The sequence below is a fragment of the Camellia sinensis genome, chromosome 14 (assembly GCF_055761805.1).
Source record: "Camellia sinensis isolate YWXY chromosome 14, ASM5576180v1, whole genome shotgun sequence".
NCBI classification, from domain to species: Eukaryota; Viridiplantae; Streptophyta; class Magnoliopsida; order Ericales; family Theaceae; genus Camellia; species Camellia sinensis.
The window spans coordinates 136,236,515-136,253,435 of record NC_138974.1 but is presented as its reverse complement, the minus strand read 5'-3'; the positions used below and the strand labels follow the sequence as shown (position 1 = coordinate 136,253,435).

The following is a 16,921-nucleotide window of genomic DNA, read 5'->3' as shown; positions in this document are numbered from 1 at the left end:
AGTCATCAAAATACCTGGAGTAATCTAATGAAAATGTAATGAAAATCCAATTATAACCAATGTTTCTGAAATTTTGCTGATTTGTTTGTTGAAATATTGCTAAAATGTTGTAAGCTAAAATGAGTCAACTCTTGTAGTGTTTTTATTTAGTATGTATTACTTTGCAAACATAATTTGCTGTTTTTATGCTAATGTTGACCACCTATTTATTTTTTAAGTGACTTGGCACATTGAAATGGAACCTAACAATGTTGAGAATGATGGGGGTGATTGTGATTGAAAGCCTAGAGTTCGCATGGCATTTGATACAGAATTTGAATTTGAATAACTTTGAATTTGGTTTTTGTTTAGGGATGATTTGCAGATCCCTTCTTCGCCATACTGCCCAGCCTATGACTATGCCTATGCGCAAGGACAAGGACAAGGACTGCCCCCAATGATGCAAGAGAGTTTTCAGAGTGTTATCAGTCAGCTTTTTCAGCATGCAAGGGAAGGGACTATTTTTTTGGTTTTCTGTTCAACTCTGTTGTTGGTTTGTTTGTTTTCTCTTCTAGTATTTAACACTGCCTTGCCTTGGTGTTTTAATTGGACTCCCAAGAGGATAATACGTTGTGGTGCAGCTGTTGATGATGGACTCCCAAGAGGATAGTACGTTGCGGTGCAGCTGTTGATGATATGGCAAACATTATAGTTGCTCAGCTTCTCTATCTTGACGCCGTCGATCCCAACAAGGTCTCTTCTAATGATAGTAGCCATTGGAACTATTATAACTTATTATGCAATGCAAATATATTTTCAAATTCTTTGTCATTCAGATTACTTGCTTTGTCTATAAGCAGGAAGGAATCCAGCCCATTTTTTGTTTGTAAACAAAATATACACATTATTTTAATTGCACTAGTACTACTCCTGCATAGCTTAAGTAAGAAGAAGAAGAAGAAGAAGAACAAGATATGAGTCTGGGCAGTGTCTCATGGCTTGACAAGTTGCATTGCCAAAATGTTCAAAATTGGGACTATCTAATAATTATTGTATCACTTAAAGTTGCAAGCAACCAGGTAAGAGGAATTTAATTTAATTTTGATTTGAATATGTCTTATCAAACTCGGTTTGCAAATCAAGATGGATAATCTCTATGGCCTCATCTGGAGATCTTAGGGTAGTTTAATTACATCGTATTATGAGTTAATATCAGTTCTTAATCTTTTTAGTGGTATCATTAGAGAAAGGGAAGCCGTCTAATGGATGATTGTGAACTATTTAATCCTTGTCATTTCATCAAATGCTTTTGACAATTTTACAATGATCAACTTTGGTGGTGGCTCAGTGTCCCATGTTTTGGAAAAAATTGTACCTTCTAATGTTTTTTTTAGGATAAGTACCTTCAAATGTTTTTAAAGCATAACAGAGCTAGATAACTTCCATGGGATTTCCTGCATAATATTCTCATGTTTCTCAATTTTAATTTAATGAACTTTCTCTCTTTCTCCCTCTCCCTCTCTGTCAACACACACTTTCACTCACACACAACTACGTAATTATGGTATGAATTTTAACATCTATGTACATTGTGGAAGGATATACTCATTACGATACCATGATTGTTTGAACAGGATATTGTCATGTATGTGAACTCTCCAGGAGGATCAGTTACCGCTGGTAATGTCTTCCTTCTTTTTTTTTTTTTTTAATATTAATTTGTCCTCATGTTGATTCTTAATTCTGTAGTGGACTGTCTATATATTTTCTTGATTTGATTATTTTTGATCTCCCTGTAGGCATGGCCATATTTGACACGATGAGGCATATACGACCTGATGTTTCCACTGTATGTGTTGGACTAGCTGCTAGGTAATTTGTTGATGGTGGTTTTCTGATTTCCTCTGCCTTTTATGCCTTTATTGTTCAATGAAACAGTGATTTTTTCACTCTCTCTCTCTCTCTCTTTCCCTCCCATTGATGATTATAAATTTATTTTATTTACTTCGTTTAAAATATGTATAATCTTTCTTTTTGTATCAAATAAATCTGAAATCTAAAATAATTAAGTAGAGTAAATACTAATATATTGAAACTATTTCACTGAAGAGCATAGGAAGTTCTTGGAAACTATTTCCAAAGTTGGGAAACATTCTTAAAAACATTTCTAGAAAGAGTAACCTATGGATGTTTCGTAAACTATGATTTAAAGTCATCCAATCATAAAGAGCACGTCGTCCAATGATGCTCCACCAAAAACTTCTCTAGATCTCCCTCCCCTACTCTCTTCAATCGATTGAACATTGTACATTGAACATTGAACTGCCCACAGAACTCTGGGTTTTGAAGGATAAGGCCCATTGAACTGTCCACAGAACTCTCCTCTCCACCTATGTACCTAATCCACCTTAATATTGCAACCAATCTTCTAGTGTCACCATTTTACAACGCTCAGTATTATTATATCTATGTCTAGCATGTTGAATCAAAGGAATTTGGTGAGTGAACGCCAAAAGGAGGGAGTTGTGAGAGAAAGAGGTGGCTGGAGGGGTTTGAATCTATTCACAGAGAGAGAGAGAGATTGGGATGAGAGGACGGTGGTGGAAATGAAGTTGATGGAGGGAAGGAGGCAGGAGGGAAGGAGGGAGGTGTTGATGACTAGGGAAGAGCGAATGGGGAGTTGGCGGCGTTCAGTGGTGAGGTCAGTGGCGGTGATCAGTGCTGGGAGCTGAGTAGGGAAGAGAGAAAGGGGTGATTAGATGAGAGAGTCTATGTAGGTGGAAAAAAAAAATTGGAGTCTACAGATTGGATGAGGTGTCAGTTTCTCGTTTGTTGTCTGTTAAATTGGTGTTTACGGATCTTCCATAAATAAGTTAATCTCATCTAGAAATGAGAGTTAAAAAAATGTAATCAACTAAATAACTCAAAATTTTGGAATTATACACGCTTTTAAGAATGCCCAAAGAGTGACGGTGTCGTACACGACACGCTTCCTCCGCAGGAGTGTCTGTGCTTCTTAGCAAGTGACCATGGCTATATCTGTGCTTCTTAGCTGCTTCTACACTTCCAAAGTCTACTTGTTGAACCTTCTGCAGTTTTGCAGTGTGTTTGGCTGGCTATTTTTCTATATGTTATTGTTATTTCTAGTTTGTTCATGGATGCATGATTGATGATATTCTTGGTAGAGTTTTCTTGACAGCATATATTTGCTGCTTGCATTAGTTGTAACAGAAAATATTCGTTTTTAGTGATGGATATTATTTTTCTTGTGGTGAACAGCATGGGGGCTTTCCTACTTAGCTCTGGCACTAAAGGTGAACCGAGACTTTCAATTTTGGTGATTGAAGATAAGATTTCATTTTAAGCTTTGTGCTTGCTGAATTTACCAAACATGTTTCTTCTGTCACTGAAGGGAAAAGATACAGCCTGCCAAACTCTAGGATAATGATCCATCAGCCTCTTGATGGAGCTCAAGGTGGGCAAACTGATATAGATATCCAGGTACCTCTCATACTTATTTTCATTTTCTACCAGGCCTCATGTTATTGTTAGTTACACTTTGGCACTTCTGAATTAACCAAGCTGACACTAAATTGCCCATGTCTACTGTGAAATTAAAACTGCATTTTGGGAAACCTAAGCCAGCAGATTAGATAGAGACTTATTTTTATTGCAGTGTAGGACTTTCAAGATGTCTGTGTAATGGCATTATTTTAATGTTCTTACTATTGCTTTTAGTTTGCAATTCCATTTTTGCCCATGCTTATGTATTTATTTATTCTGCAACTTGCCCTTATGTTGTCAAATGTTGTGGGAAGCAGAATAGAAGTAGCACAATATTTATCTGTGGATGGATGTCTTATCCTTTCTGCCATATAGTGCCTTTGTTTCACTATAATAAGATTCTCATGTCTTTATTAGGAAAAGAAAAACCACCAGAAAGAAAGAAAGAAAGAATTTGTACTTCTTTAGAATCCCTTGAAGTGATTCCCTGAAGTTGGAACTATTGACAGAATTTTAATGGTTTCCTTCAATAAGGTTGGTATTCTGTTATTGCTCTATGTTGCTACCCTTACTATTCCATAAAAAGGCTTTATATTTAAGCCCGTACTTGGTCCTATGTAGGCATTTTCATGGTCTTACATTCATATTGATGTAAATAGAAGAAAGGGAAATATAAGATTAGGCAAAATACCAAAAATATCAAAAATCGAACAGATCAAATAATTATATTAAGGGAGAATTACAGCTCAACGGATTTTTGAAAAAATATTTATAAATATATGAAAAAGTTTAAAATTTTAATTATAAATATTTATAAAGTTTAGCATTGACGTGTAATTTTTTTTCCTTCCAAGTTTATACTGAATTGCTAATTCCCCTTATATTAAGTACTACACTGTCATTCCACTCCTGGGATTAATTTTGTTATGTTATTTGTGGCCCTGATCAGTAGCAATTTTTCGTGTAGGCAAATGAAATGTTACATCACTAGGCAAACCTGAATGGGTATCTAGCCTACCATACTGGTCAAAGCCTTGAGAAGATCAACCAGGACACCGATCGTGATTTCTTCATGAATGCTAAAGAAACCGAATAGTATGGGCTTATAGATGGTGTAATCATGAATCCTCTGAAAGCCTTCCAACCTCTAGCAGCCTAGTACAGCAGATCAATAATCACAATTCTTGGTATGTGAACCTCTCATAGTTATTGCGGCCTTAAATGACATGCTGGCTTATATTGCAGAGTTCAATGGTCTGATGATCATGATATTGTACTCAGTTTCTCTTGATTCCGGATGATTTGATTTCTATGCACTTTGATCAGTGAATGAAAAGGAGTTTTTCTGTGTTCATCCAAATGGAGCTTGAGAAGTAATTTTACTTTATCTGGCTGAATTTCTTCAACCACCAGTGCCCTTGCTTTTGCTGCCACTGCTACTGCAGATACACATACTAAAGACGATATTTATTACCGTATTGTCATAGTCTTAGTTTTCCTCCAACAATACTTCTGAATTAGCAGAGTTGCTTCTATCATTAAAAGATTCACCATATCCAGAAAAATAAATAAAATCCACATTTGCTTATTCTTTAAAATTGTTTCCTTCAGATCCTGTGTTTCAAAATGACTGGTACTCTGTTTCTCTCTCTAAGTTAATTACAGCCACAGAAACCCCAGATTGAGAGGGTCCAGAGAAGTGTGAAAAGATCAGATAAACTGAAGTGTACTGATTCTTGTCATATTTAGGTAGAAGTTGACATACACAATAATATGTTCAATCCACAGGTATTGTAAAAAATAATTGAAACACTTGTATAATAACATTATATGACTTGCAATTTTATTTTTATTTTTTTAAAATGTGGTATTATAATTATGGAACCTTCACTCAAGACTTCTGTAACACTGTCACTCTCCCCCGTGGCCTTTGCTTAGCAATGATATTTGAGCATTGGCATGCAAAGTAGAAATGGCCTTCAAATCCTGTACAAGACAAGTACACAGCTTTTCCCTACCCTACTCTCTCTGTCTGTGTGTGTTTCTCTCTCTCTCTCTCTCTCTCTCTCTCTCCAAACACTGTCCCACTGTGGTAGATAAATTCTGAAGAGAGCTAAAACAACATTGTCCCACTTGTGTTAGATAAATCCGAATTCCAAAGAGAGCTAAAACAACTTTAAAATGATGATTGATAAGTAAAGTACGAAGATGATGTGTGGAAGCCAAGTGTGTAACAGACTAGACAGTAGACACAGATTGCCAAAAAGTGTAGGTGTTTTTTGGCAATGGCATCTTCTTAGCTTGGAGTGACTGACATGCGTTGCCACGTATAAAGTGGGTAGGAAGTGTTTGGAATGTTTTGTTTGTAAATTGTGATCATACTTTCATTCCCTCCCTCCTCAAACGAGATATATACTTTTCCAGATTTTGACATTTTGTAGAGGAGTTGGGGGGAATCTGTAACTGTTTAAAAGAAAACAAAATGATTCTTGGGCATTTTGTTTAATAGTCAGATTCCAGTACCAAAACCGAATCCCAACTCATAGCTAAAAGAAAAACTGTCCCAAATAATATTAAGAAATAAAAAATAAAAAATGCTATACTTCAACTGTTTACTTGTATTTTATAATAATAATAAAAAATAGTATCATTGCAATGGTGCCTGACAATATAGAAAGTTACAAAAAGAAAAGAAAAGAAAAGAAAAGAGGATAATGTATAGCAATTGTTGAGGGGAAAAAAATTGACACATATGTATATATTCACCCCCACCAAATCAACCACTCAAAAAGAAAGTTCATGTCACGAGTCACAAACATCTGTTTTTTTGGCACTAACGTTCTCGTGACTCTCGTGTCTCTTTTTTAATTGAATTCTTCTACATGATTTGACAAACAAAACAGTTCCACTGTTTGTGGGTTTGATGGTGGTGGTGGTCTCATCTGTCCCAAGAGCATTTATATCCATGTTCACAGTAATCCCACTATACTTTTGGACATATCTAAGCATTGCCAGACCAAAGCAAAAGAAAAAGAAAATTAAGGAATACTGATGGTGATTTGGAGAAATTGTTACTGCTCTCGAGAGCTTTTAGAAAGCGGCAAAATAAGCTGTAATAAACAAACAACCAACCAACCAACCACACACCAAAAGCAAAACCATAAAAGATGCCAAGTGAAGAAGGAAAGGACTACCAGTAGTGGGTATATCTATCATATTATATATGCACATATATAAGTACAATATTTCTCTAAAAGACAGAAAAAGCAATTAAAAAAAAAAAAAGAAAAAAAAAAGGGAAGAAGATGGTGATTTGGATCAGGAAGGATGAACAAGAATCTTTAGATCAGGAAGGGTGAACAAGAATCCTTTCATCAAAGAAATTGTTCCTTAAGAAGCTTGTGAAGAAGGATGAAGATGATGATGATGAGGAGGAGGAGGGTAGTTCTCCAAGCTCATCATAGAAGTCATATTCTTCTTCTGATTTGTCGATTGCTGAGAAGGCCATGAGAGGAGGAGGGAGAGGAGGATTATAACAAGAGAGTGGCTCTTCCTCAAATAGAACAACACTTGGTGCTTCATAAGTAGTGGTGTTCTCTAGGTTTTCCGCGAAAGGGTTTTCTTGGGAGTTGTTGAATGGAGATTGGGAGTAGTGGAAATGATCTTCATTTGCATCTTCTTCACTGTTGATGAGGGGTTGTTGATCTTGGTCTTGGGCTTCTTGTTCTAGATCTTCTTTTTGGGGGGTGGTTGTGGTGGGTTGGTCTTCAGTAGGTGGTTCTAATTTAGAGTGTTCAGTAGTAGTGACAGTGAGGTTGTTGGTGGTGGGAAGAACAGGACCTGGATGATTATGGCTGGAGGTGTAAGTGATGATGAGCATGGAAGCATCTGTTCTGCTTCTTTCTACTTGTTTTTTTGCTGAACATCCCTTTGATGTGCTGCATCTGTAGTAACCCCTGCACCAAGTCCCCAAAATAAACCAGAGAGAGAGAGAGAGAGAGAGAGAGAGAGAGAGAGATTTTCTATTTATTCTAGCATTCCACTAGCGGATACATGAACCAAGATGAAAAAATTAAGGATTTTCTTTTGTCGTGTTTTCATTTTCTGTTTTCAATTTTTATTTTCTGAAAACACATTTGGTGAATTGTTTTAGAGAACAATCACTTTTTAGAAAACTTTTTTTTTTCTTCTCAAAAACAGTTTATGATATGAAAACGCTGGGTGTTTTTGTTTCTGAAAGCATGAGAAGAAAAAAAAAGAAAAAGAAAAAAAAACGCTGTACTTAATTTCCTTGAGAAACAAGATATGGAAAGCTTGTAGAATTAGAAGGAAAAGGGATCCAAAAATAATAACTCATAAAGTAGGATTTTTTTGAGGGGGGAATATGTGAAGGAAAATTGTACTTATAGCGACCAGACTTGAATTTAGGCATCACGCTTGGTTAAGGAACACCTCATCTATTAGGCCAACCCCTTGTTCTTCAACAAGAAACAAGTTTAAAGGACTATAAGTTTGTTGTTAAAATTTAACTAGAGAGAGAGAGAGAGAGAGAGAGAGAGAGAGAGAGAGATGAACCTTGGATAAGGAGACCCTTTGATGGGTTTTTGCCCATATTTCCTCCAAGACCAACAATCAGAAGGTGGTCCTTCACTCCTCTGTTTCCCCTCATTTGCTTCAATCTTCACTGTGACCACAGTCTTTTGAACCACTTTCCTATTACAATTCATGGAAAGAAAATAACTTTCACGTATATATATTTCCATCTATAGCGCACGCACCCCAAAGGGCTTAGTCCAAAAGTGAAACAAAAATAAAAAAAATTAAGTCTGAAAAACAACTCCCACAAAATTACCTTCTTTTGGATGCCTGAGTTTCTGGTTTAAGTTCTTCTGTAATCTTTGAGTCCAATCCTTCAGAGTGAGAGCCATCCATGACAGTTGATCTTGCCTCTGTGATCTTCTTCTTCTTCTTCTTCAGTTCTATCTATCTATATAAGCTAAAAGCCTACAGTAGTTGAAGTTGCAGAAGCCAGCAATAATAATAAAGAAAGAAATGGACAAAATCAGAGCTCCTAATTGATTAAGAGAGAGAAAGAGAAAGAGAAAGAGAAAGAAAGGAGAGAGAGGATAACAATGAGATGACAAACACCCACAAGTTGCTCTCTCTCTCTCTCTCTCTCTTCATTCATTAAATATAAAAGCTATACTCAACTATATGCATTTCACCAGCCCCAACTTTATAATTAATTATAAACCACCCCCCTTGCACATTTACATGTACACACACATACATACCCAGAGTGAGAGACATTGAAGCGTGCTAGGAATACATAATTATTACATATGTGAGATAAAAGGGTGGAATTTACATGTACTGCGGATATTACATAATTATGTTTGTGATTATTTTTGTGTTTTAATTATGTGTTACAGTTTTTTTTTTTTTTTTTTTTTTTTTTTTTTTTTTTTTTTTTGGAGAGATACATCCTTGAAAAAATATGCTACCGCCCACCCACACGAGTAAATATTGAGGATTATTGTGTATATCATTAATTAATGAGAAATTATACATTGTAATTGTAAGCATACATAATTGTAATTTTTTATTGATCGATGATATTATATAAAATTATGTTTACTATTACGCTTAATATTTTTTTTTTTAAGAGATATCTTGGTTGGTTGGCCGGACTGTGGGCCGACTGTATGTCCAATAAGCAATTTCATAATTGCCACGTGGAGATTGCGATGCTTATTACAACTCTCTATGGACTAAATCCAATCTTTGAATCTAGACACATATGTAAAGTTATAAACTTCCAAATACAAATGATTTATAAAATATATATATGATAGAATTTTCATCCATATATAGCATTTTACAATTACTGGATTTGGTGGGGGATGGCAGGTGTGTGATGTGTGATGAGTGCATCTTAATGAACTTTTTCTTTAACTTTAGATGTCCACATTGGATATAGTGCTTTGCTTTTTGAGGTGCAAAAAAGAACTTCCACCTGAAAAAAGCCTCACATGTTTTTGGGGTCTAGTTTCGAAATAAATATGAAGTTTATTGAAGATATTATAATAAAATATATTTTAAAATTAAAAATAAAATTTATTTTAATAATATAATAAATGTCGCATTAGTAATATATAAAAAAAAAATTATATGATTTGTATTATTTTATCATAATTTTAAATTTTTAATTAATTAATAATATCATCTCATGGTATTGCCATATACTCAATATTTACTTGTAGTAGACCAAATGTAATTTAATATTCAATATTTTGGAATTACAATACGAACATAATTATTATTCAGATTATACAACAATAATATTCTTGAAAAATAGAAACACGGGTTCATGAGGAAATTAACCCAACTTGGGGATTAAATTATTTGCCCGTGCTTTCCCGAGTAATATAACTATATTTACATAGTGCTCACATCAATCAAGACTGTGAAATTGATCATTAATTACTGGTGCACAGTTATTTATTTTTATTTTTATTTTTATTTGATGGATTAGAACTTTGAAGTTAGAAGAGAGGTTTATTTATTCCAACCGAGGCTTGCCCGTGATATAAGCTCAGTGGCACCGCCTTGTGTTGTGTTACACGTTCATTATTATTATATGATACTTACCCTTAAAATAATGTGTTCATCGTAAGTTTTTAGCGAATCTCCCTATTACACGTTCATTATTATCACTTCTTAATTTTTTAATTTTTTTATCAAGTTGATTTTCAATTTCATTCTTATATTGAAAGAAAATTTTTAAAATTTTATCGTTAGTTTGAATTAAATAAAAATAACTATATCTAGTATAGTTATCTATAAAAGTGAAAAAATAATTTTTCTCCCTTTTAGTTTGAATTGATTTAAAATCACAAATGTCACTATAAATTAATTTAAGTGGTTCTGTATTTCTTTCAATTGAGTGAAAAGAAGTTTTGGATAATTTTGTCTCAATGCAAATTTCACATTTATGGTTTGAATCAATGTCAAATTTAGGTAAACATTCCATATTAATTAATTTACGTAAAGATCCATAATTAATATGTTCTCGTCTACCATGCTACAAATTTGAAGACTCAACCAAGTAAGAAGAAGATGTATTTTTATTAATAACTACGGGTACAACGGTAATTACATTCATCTTGAAAAGGCCATCGGACATGCAACCTTTTCCTACATATATCCCATTCTTAGTAAGTACAAATTTATCACTTTCAAACACTAGCCTAAACTCATTCTTACTCAACAAAGATCCGAAAACAAGATTCTTGCGAATGTCCAGTACATATAGTATATTGTTGAGAGTGAGTTTCTTTCCAAATGTCATCTTCATAACAATCTTCCTTTGTCCTTCAACTTTGAAAGTTAAGGAGTTGTCTATAAAAAGTTATTCACCGTTGTCCACTGTAAAATAAGATATGGATATCTTTTTGTCAGTACAAATGTGGCGAGTAGTACCAGCGTCCACCCACCATTCTTTAGGATTTTCGACAAGATTTACCTCGGAAACAACTGCAGAAAGATTGATGTCATCTACACCATTGACAATATTGTCCACTTTGGTCATATGGGCTTGAGCAGGCTTCTTGTTTGTTCTTCTTTTGCTTTTGCCTTTGCTTCGGCAATCTTTGGCCTGATGTCCCTCTTTGTCATAAATATAAAACTTGCCATTAAACTTGTACTTTTTAATTTCCCCTCCTTTAGAGCCTTGTGATGAATTTTCTCCAGAAAACTTCAATTTCTTTGCTTTTGGAGCATGTTTCACCACATTTGCCTTAGACTCCATAGGATGCTTACCACCCGTTTTTCAGAATTGTGGTTGTCCTCCTCAATCCTCAAACGCACAATTAATTATTCTAAAGACATTTCTTTGAGCTTGTGTTTGAGGTAGTTCTTGAATTCCTTCCAGCCTTGTGGTAATTTCTCAATTAAGGCTGCAACATGGAATGATTCACTGAGAGACATGCTTTCTGTGTGAATGTCATGCAGAATGAGTTGGACATCTTGAACTTAGTTGATCACAGCTTTAGAATCAACCATCACAAAGTTTAGGAATTTGCCAACCACAAATTTCTTTGAGCCGGCATCTTCCGCTTTGTATTTTTTCTCCAAAGACTCCCAAAGTTTCTTTGTTGTCTTGATAGGACTGTAGACGTTGTATAATATGTTATCAAGTCCGTTCAAGATGTAGTTCCGGCAAAGGAAATCAGCATATTTTCAGGCATCGACTGTAGCAACCACTTGCCGGTCAGTTTCATCCTTATTCAGAGTAGGAGCATTTTCACGGAGAAAACGAGCTAGGTTTAGAGTTGTAAGATAGGGCAACATTTTCTGTTGCCATCTTTTAAAATCAGTTCCTGAGAACTTGTCCGGCTTCTCACTGTGATTTACCAATACTGTTACAACAGGAGAGGGGGTTGTCGCAATTGCAGCCACCATTCCAATACTCGTTTGAGCATTTGTTTCAGTAGCCATGAATTCTAAATTATAAAACAAAATTATAATTAGAATTTATACTATACAGAAAATTAATCCAAATTCACAGAATTAAATTCTGTAAAAATAAAAGAAATAAGAATGTAACTTTTATTTTCAATTAATTTGAAAATAAAATAAAATTTATTTAAACAAATTAATTCCACACAGAAAATTAAATTTATGTAATACTTCAAGAATTAAAATACTAAAACAGAATTTTAATTAATGAACACTCAGAAATAATTTCTGAAAACCAAAATTAATTTCTAAAAAAATTCCATGAATAAATATTTTAAATTGTTAATGGCATCCGTATATTATTACTAGTTGTCAAAGAAAATACACAGTATATTACTACTATCTATCAAATAGTATATAACCACTATTTATTTTTCCAACCACAATATTATTTTGTAAAACAACAGAAAATAATTTCTGTAAGAAGAAGAAAGAGAAAGGGAAACAAACGAAAAATTCTATAAGTAGAATAATTCGAATTTGTCTTAAAATTGTTGGAACAATTTTCTGTGTACAATAAATAAATTGAAACAAAATAAAATAAAATAAAGAACTTACAGAATTTATTTTATCGAACCGAATGAAAAATAAAAAGATCAAGTCGAGTGTGTGACATTCTGTCCTTAAGACAGATTCGCCCTGTTACGGTGCTTACGGACTAATGGCGTCTATCTTCCAAGATATAATGATCTTCACAAATTTATAGTAGCACTCCAAACAAATTTGTCCGGCGAACTAGAACCTGTATTCTATAACTCTCTGAATTTTTCCTAAAATAATATGAAGAACAATGGATGCTAGAGAGTAAAATGAAGGCAAGGAAAATGAATTTTCAGAATGAGTGACTGCTAGAAAATGGCCTACTATTTATAGACCTGAACAGGTTCAATTATTCAAACTGAACAGATGGAATTTGAATCCAACAGGTACATAACAATTTAAACAAATATAGCACTGTTTCAACAGATAACTACTTGGCAGTTTAAATCTGTTGAAATTGCAACAGTTTAAAAAACCTATTTGGCAGATTTGAATTTGTCCAGGTTCAAACAGATTTGAAACCTTTATGGACAGTTTAATCTGTTAGGAATAAATGGATTGGAGGAGGTAAAAATGGACAGAAAATTTAAATTTAAATTTTGAATTAATTTCCAACAATAATCTTTGGAAAAAGTCCAAAAAATTAATATCTGAGCTGACCTGATCCATAACCCTCACCCCTGTGCCCGGCACGGCTCGGTCGAACGGCGGCGGCGCGTATGGTGGTTTGGGCTAAGGTTCTATTTGTCCATAACTTCTCTCTTCTACAAACTTAGGGTGCCCCTTGGGGCCCAACCCAAGTTAGTACACCAAGAGCTTATATACCCACAAAAGCTCTCTTAAAGTTTCAATATAGGACAACCCATTTAAAGAAAACCTACATTTACTTCTTTAATTGTTTATTCTACGAATCCGAAAATGACGTCAACTTTTCATTCACTCATAAATAGTTTTGACGAACCGTTTTCACCGTGTGACTTGCCATGCGACAAGAAACATGTTTCTTCTTCGGACCCACCCCAAAAGATGTTTGGGGCACACTCAATTTTGAGCTCAAAATTGACCCAAAATAAACCTTATAAAACCAATTTTTCTAACAAAGACTTCCAACCCCCCTTCCCCCAAGGGATATTCTCACACACACACGCAAACAAACAATATATATATATATATATATATATAGATATAGCCGGCTTGAAAATTTCAGCTTGTCTTAAGATCATTGTTGAATTATGAACATGTTTAATGCAGTTTATTATAAGTTGATAATCGATAAAGATAATTTAAAAGCATCTCTCTTCTAATTTTTAAATAATCAACTTATTTAAATTATTTTTATCTAATAAATTGTAAGTAAAAGATATACCAAATAGTTTGACATAGATTTTTAAATTAAAATAAATTATAATAAGTTCATTTAAGTTACAACAAACAGAACCTATCTAAGGGATGGTTGTGGTTGCGGTATAGTTAATTTGAAAACAGCAATGGTAGAGGGCCCAAATTTTGTGGCTCAAATGTGGCTCAAATGGCCAAAACGACGTCGCTTTGAGTACAAAACAACATCAAAATGGCCAAAACGACGTCGTTTTGGCCATTTGAGCCATATTTGAGCCACAGAATTAGGGCCCCCAAACATTTTTCATTTGAAAAACACTCTTCACCTTTTAAAGAGAAAAAATATTTTCCGTCAATTTTAATATTTTAATTTTTAAAAAAATAAAAATTATTTTGTCAAAATAAACGGAATGTTAATTATTGTGTTTAAATTATGAATTTTTGTAGACATTTATAAAAGTAAAGAAATGACAAAGGAAAAGTGGAAAGAAAAAAATAAAAAATAAAAAAATAGCATCTACATTGTATATTTGTTTCTTTATATATTGAAAATCCGACGGGAGGCGTAGAAAACAATGGAGGAGGTCCATTGTCATGTAATAATGAAGAGCAGCCACGTGCTTGACGAACCAAAATTTGAGTGGTTTGCGCATGCATTCCCATTCATTGAATTGAATGCGATTGCTTTGTTCTTTTTCTTACTCTATAATGGTCCTTCATTTCATTTAACCATGTTTATTATTATTATTATTATTATTTTGTTTTATCTACTATGAAAACTTTTTATCTTCATCAATCTCTCTCTCTCTCTCTCTCTTGGGTCCAACATTCGAATTATTGAGACTGAAGTTTCTCCCTATTTAGGGGTGAGTATGCACATACTCAAATCACACTAGTACATTAATTAATATATATATTAATATATTAATTAATATTATATTATTATTATTGACTCAACCTACTATATAAATTATAAATATTTAAAATTTTTAAAATTATATCACATCATCTGTTAATATATTAATACATTAATTAATACATATAACATTATTATTATTATTATTATTATTATTTTTGAGTCAATCGATAAAAAATAAATGATAAATCTAATATAAACTACATCAAATTGAACCAACTAAACTAATTGATAAGGTAGGCAGGAACCGCGTATGTATTGCTGGAGCTACCGAATGTGAAAAATGAAGTAGTGAGAGAGACAACTTAGAAAGAGTGGCAAGTTGGATTATTTTTTGTGATTCTCTTTTCTTACATGTTTGCACAAACAACTGTTATAGAAAATAGTAGAAACAATTATAAAAAATATGTTTATTGGGAAAATTTAGTACAAAAAATAGCATTACAGAACTTTATTTTTTGTGTCGACAATATGTTCACTTATAATATAAAATATAGGATAAATTGCAAATATATTCTTTAAAGTTTTTTTAAAATACAGATTGTCGCTTATAATTTAAAAAATTACAAATATTCTTTTGTCAGAATTTTTTATTTAATAAAGTTAACTAAAAAACATAGAATTCATAATTACTCTTCTGTACAATAATAAAATTTCTTAAATTATTAATTGAAATATATTTATAATATTATTAATAACTGTTAATTGACTTGATGATTTATTAATAAAATGAGTGATTTACTATGAAATTAGAAATCTTAAGGGTAGAATGTAATTTGCATAATCACAGGAGATAATTCGTAATTTAATCAAATTTTAGAGGTGCATTTACCCTAAAATATAATATGAAAAATGCTAATTAATAACAACTCTTAAAGTTGTTATTAATGTTCAAAATTGTGTACAAAGTATATAAAAAAATGTAAAAATATTTTGAAATATATGACAAATATATTAAGATTATAAATATTTTATCATTTTGTAATTTTTAAAAACAACCCTTAAGAATGTGATTAACAAGACCCATGTACCATAACTGGAGTATGCAACCCCAATTGTTCAACTTTTATCTTGGTAGATCAAACTAATGACCCAGTTCCTAGCAATTACATTCCATTACAAAAACAAAATAATGATTGTGATGTTATGATAATGACTATAAATAATAAAAAAAAATTTACCCTTAATTTCCAAAACTTGACATGAAGACTATTTACTAGTCATGCTAACTGGGTCAACAAAAAAAATAAAAATGACAGTTATTTTGTTGTCACATCGGACTCCCCATTAGAGTCTGGACAGGCAGAGTATTAAATTGGAAGATGTACAATCAACTTTTTATTACTTGTTGGATTGTCAATGCATGCATGTCTAGAGAGAGAGAGAGAGAGAGAGAGAGTCTCTACAACTTACAATAATTTGATTTTTTTTTTTTTTGATTCAAAGGATAAATAATTGATGGATGACTCATGAGGGTGTGAGTGTGACCAGGACATCGTTTATTGGCAGAGTGGTTGGTTCATTTCACTTACATGCGGCGGTGCCATTTAATGATGCCTACTTGCCCTGGACTCTATAGTAAATTGTTTTAATTTGATTTAAATTTTTGATAATTTTTAAAATATATTTAAAATTGAATTTAAATCCAACTCAGTTAAAACGGATTAATTTGGCGTTTTTTATTTTATTTTTTGTAATAAATATAATCGAGTCCAATTGAATAAAAGATAGTTCAAACTTAATTTAAAATTTTAATAAAATTTAAAATATATTTTAATTTTTTTACGAAACAAATTGATCTCAAATAAATTTTTAATAAATCAAACATGGGTTGGACTTGAATAATTTAAACCTTACCGAGACCAACCTCAGGCCCCAAATAAATATGGTTTTTAGTCTGCCTCTTATACGATGAAAGATTTGAGAAGCCCAATTAGCCCACTGAATTACCCACCAACAGCAACCCTACCCATATAAAATTAGTTTCCTATGATAAGAAGCAAAATTCAAACCTTCATTTGTTTTTCAATTCAATTTTTTATGTCTTACATTCCATTTTTTGAAATAAGAATTTTTTATTTTATTTTTTATTTTACTCACAAGGGTATCTAGGGCTTTTTCCTA

At 32.9% G+C, this 16,921-nt stretch overlaps 2 protein-coding genes across 3 annotated transcripts; one reads left to right on the top strand and one right to left on the bottom strand.

Moving 5' to 3' along the window:
* The first annotated feature begins 539 nt into the window (after positions 1-539).
* On the top strand, positions 540-4,723 carry LOC114315410 (ATP-dependent Clp protease proteolytic subunit 5, chloroplastic). Of its 2 annotated transcripts, none has more exons than XM_082904310.1 (7): positions 540-732; positions 1,614-1,659; positions 1,779-1,851; positions 3,259-3,293; positions 3,392-3,480; positions 3,901-4,017; positions 4,451-4,723. In XM_082904310.1, the coding sequence occupies exons 1-6, from the start codon at positions 676-678 to the stop codon at positions 3,949-3,951; spliced, it is 351 nt and encodes a 116-aa protein (XP_082760436.1). In that variant the 5' UTR covers positions 540-675; the 3' UTR covers positions 3,952-4,017; positions 4,451-4,723. The 2 variants fall into 2 exon arrangements, with proteins under 2 accessions (XP_082760436.1, XP_082760435.1); XM_082904309.1 differs by lacking the exon at positions 540-732 and adding an exon at positions 739-1,058.
* A 1,935-nt stretch (positions 4,724-6,658) lies between these two features.
* Positions 6,659-13,659, bottom strand: LOC114315408 (uncharacterized). Its single transcript, XM_028262014.2, has 3 exons — positions 8,336-13,659; positions 8,059-8,196; positions 6,659-7,439 (listed from the first exon to the last, which is right to left on the bottom strand). Exons 1-3 carry the CDS (start codon positions 8,413-8,415, stop codon positions 6,830-6,832), a joined length of 828 nt encoding a protein of 275 aa, XP_028117815.2. The 5' UTR covers positions 8,416-13,659; the 3' UTR covers positions 6,659-6,829.
* Positions 13,660-16,921: the final 3,262 nt, after the last annotated feature.

What these genes read in the sequence shown, in the direction of transcription:
- LOC114315410 (XM_082904309.1), top strand. Translation starts at nt 954, where the DNA reads ATGAGTCTGGGCAGTGTCTCATGGCTTGACAAGTTGCATTGCCAAAAT. An exon ending in TTAAAGTTGCAAGCAACCAG is followed by an intron (nt 1,059 to 1,613) that starts GTAAGAGGAATT and finishes TTGTTTGAACAG; the next exon opens with GATATTGTCATGTATGTGAA. An exon ending in AGGAGGATCAGTTACCGCTG is followed by an intron (nt 1,660 to 1,778) that starts GTAATGTCTTCC and finishes ATCTCCCTGTAG; the next exon opens with GCATGGCCATATTTGACACG.
- LOC114315408 (XM_028262014.2), bottom strand. Translation starts at nt 8,415, where the DNA reads ATGGATGGCTCTCACTCTGAAGGATTGGACTCAAAGATTACAGAAGAA. An exon ending in ACTCAGGCATCCAAAAGAAG is followed by an intron (nt 8,197 to 8,335) that starts GTAATTTTGTGG and finishes GAATTGTAATAG; the next exon opens with GAAAGTGGTTCAAAAGACTG. An exon ending in AAAGGGTCTCCTTATCCAAG is followed by an intron (nt 7,440 to 8,058) that starts GTTCATCTCTCT and finishes GACTTGGTGCAG; the next exon opens with GGGTTACTACAGATGCAGCA.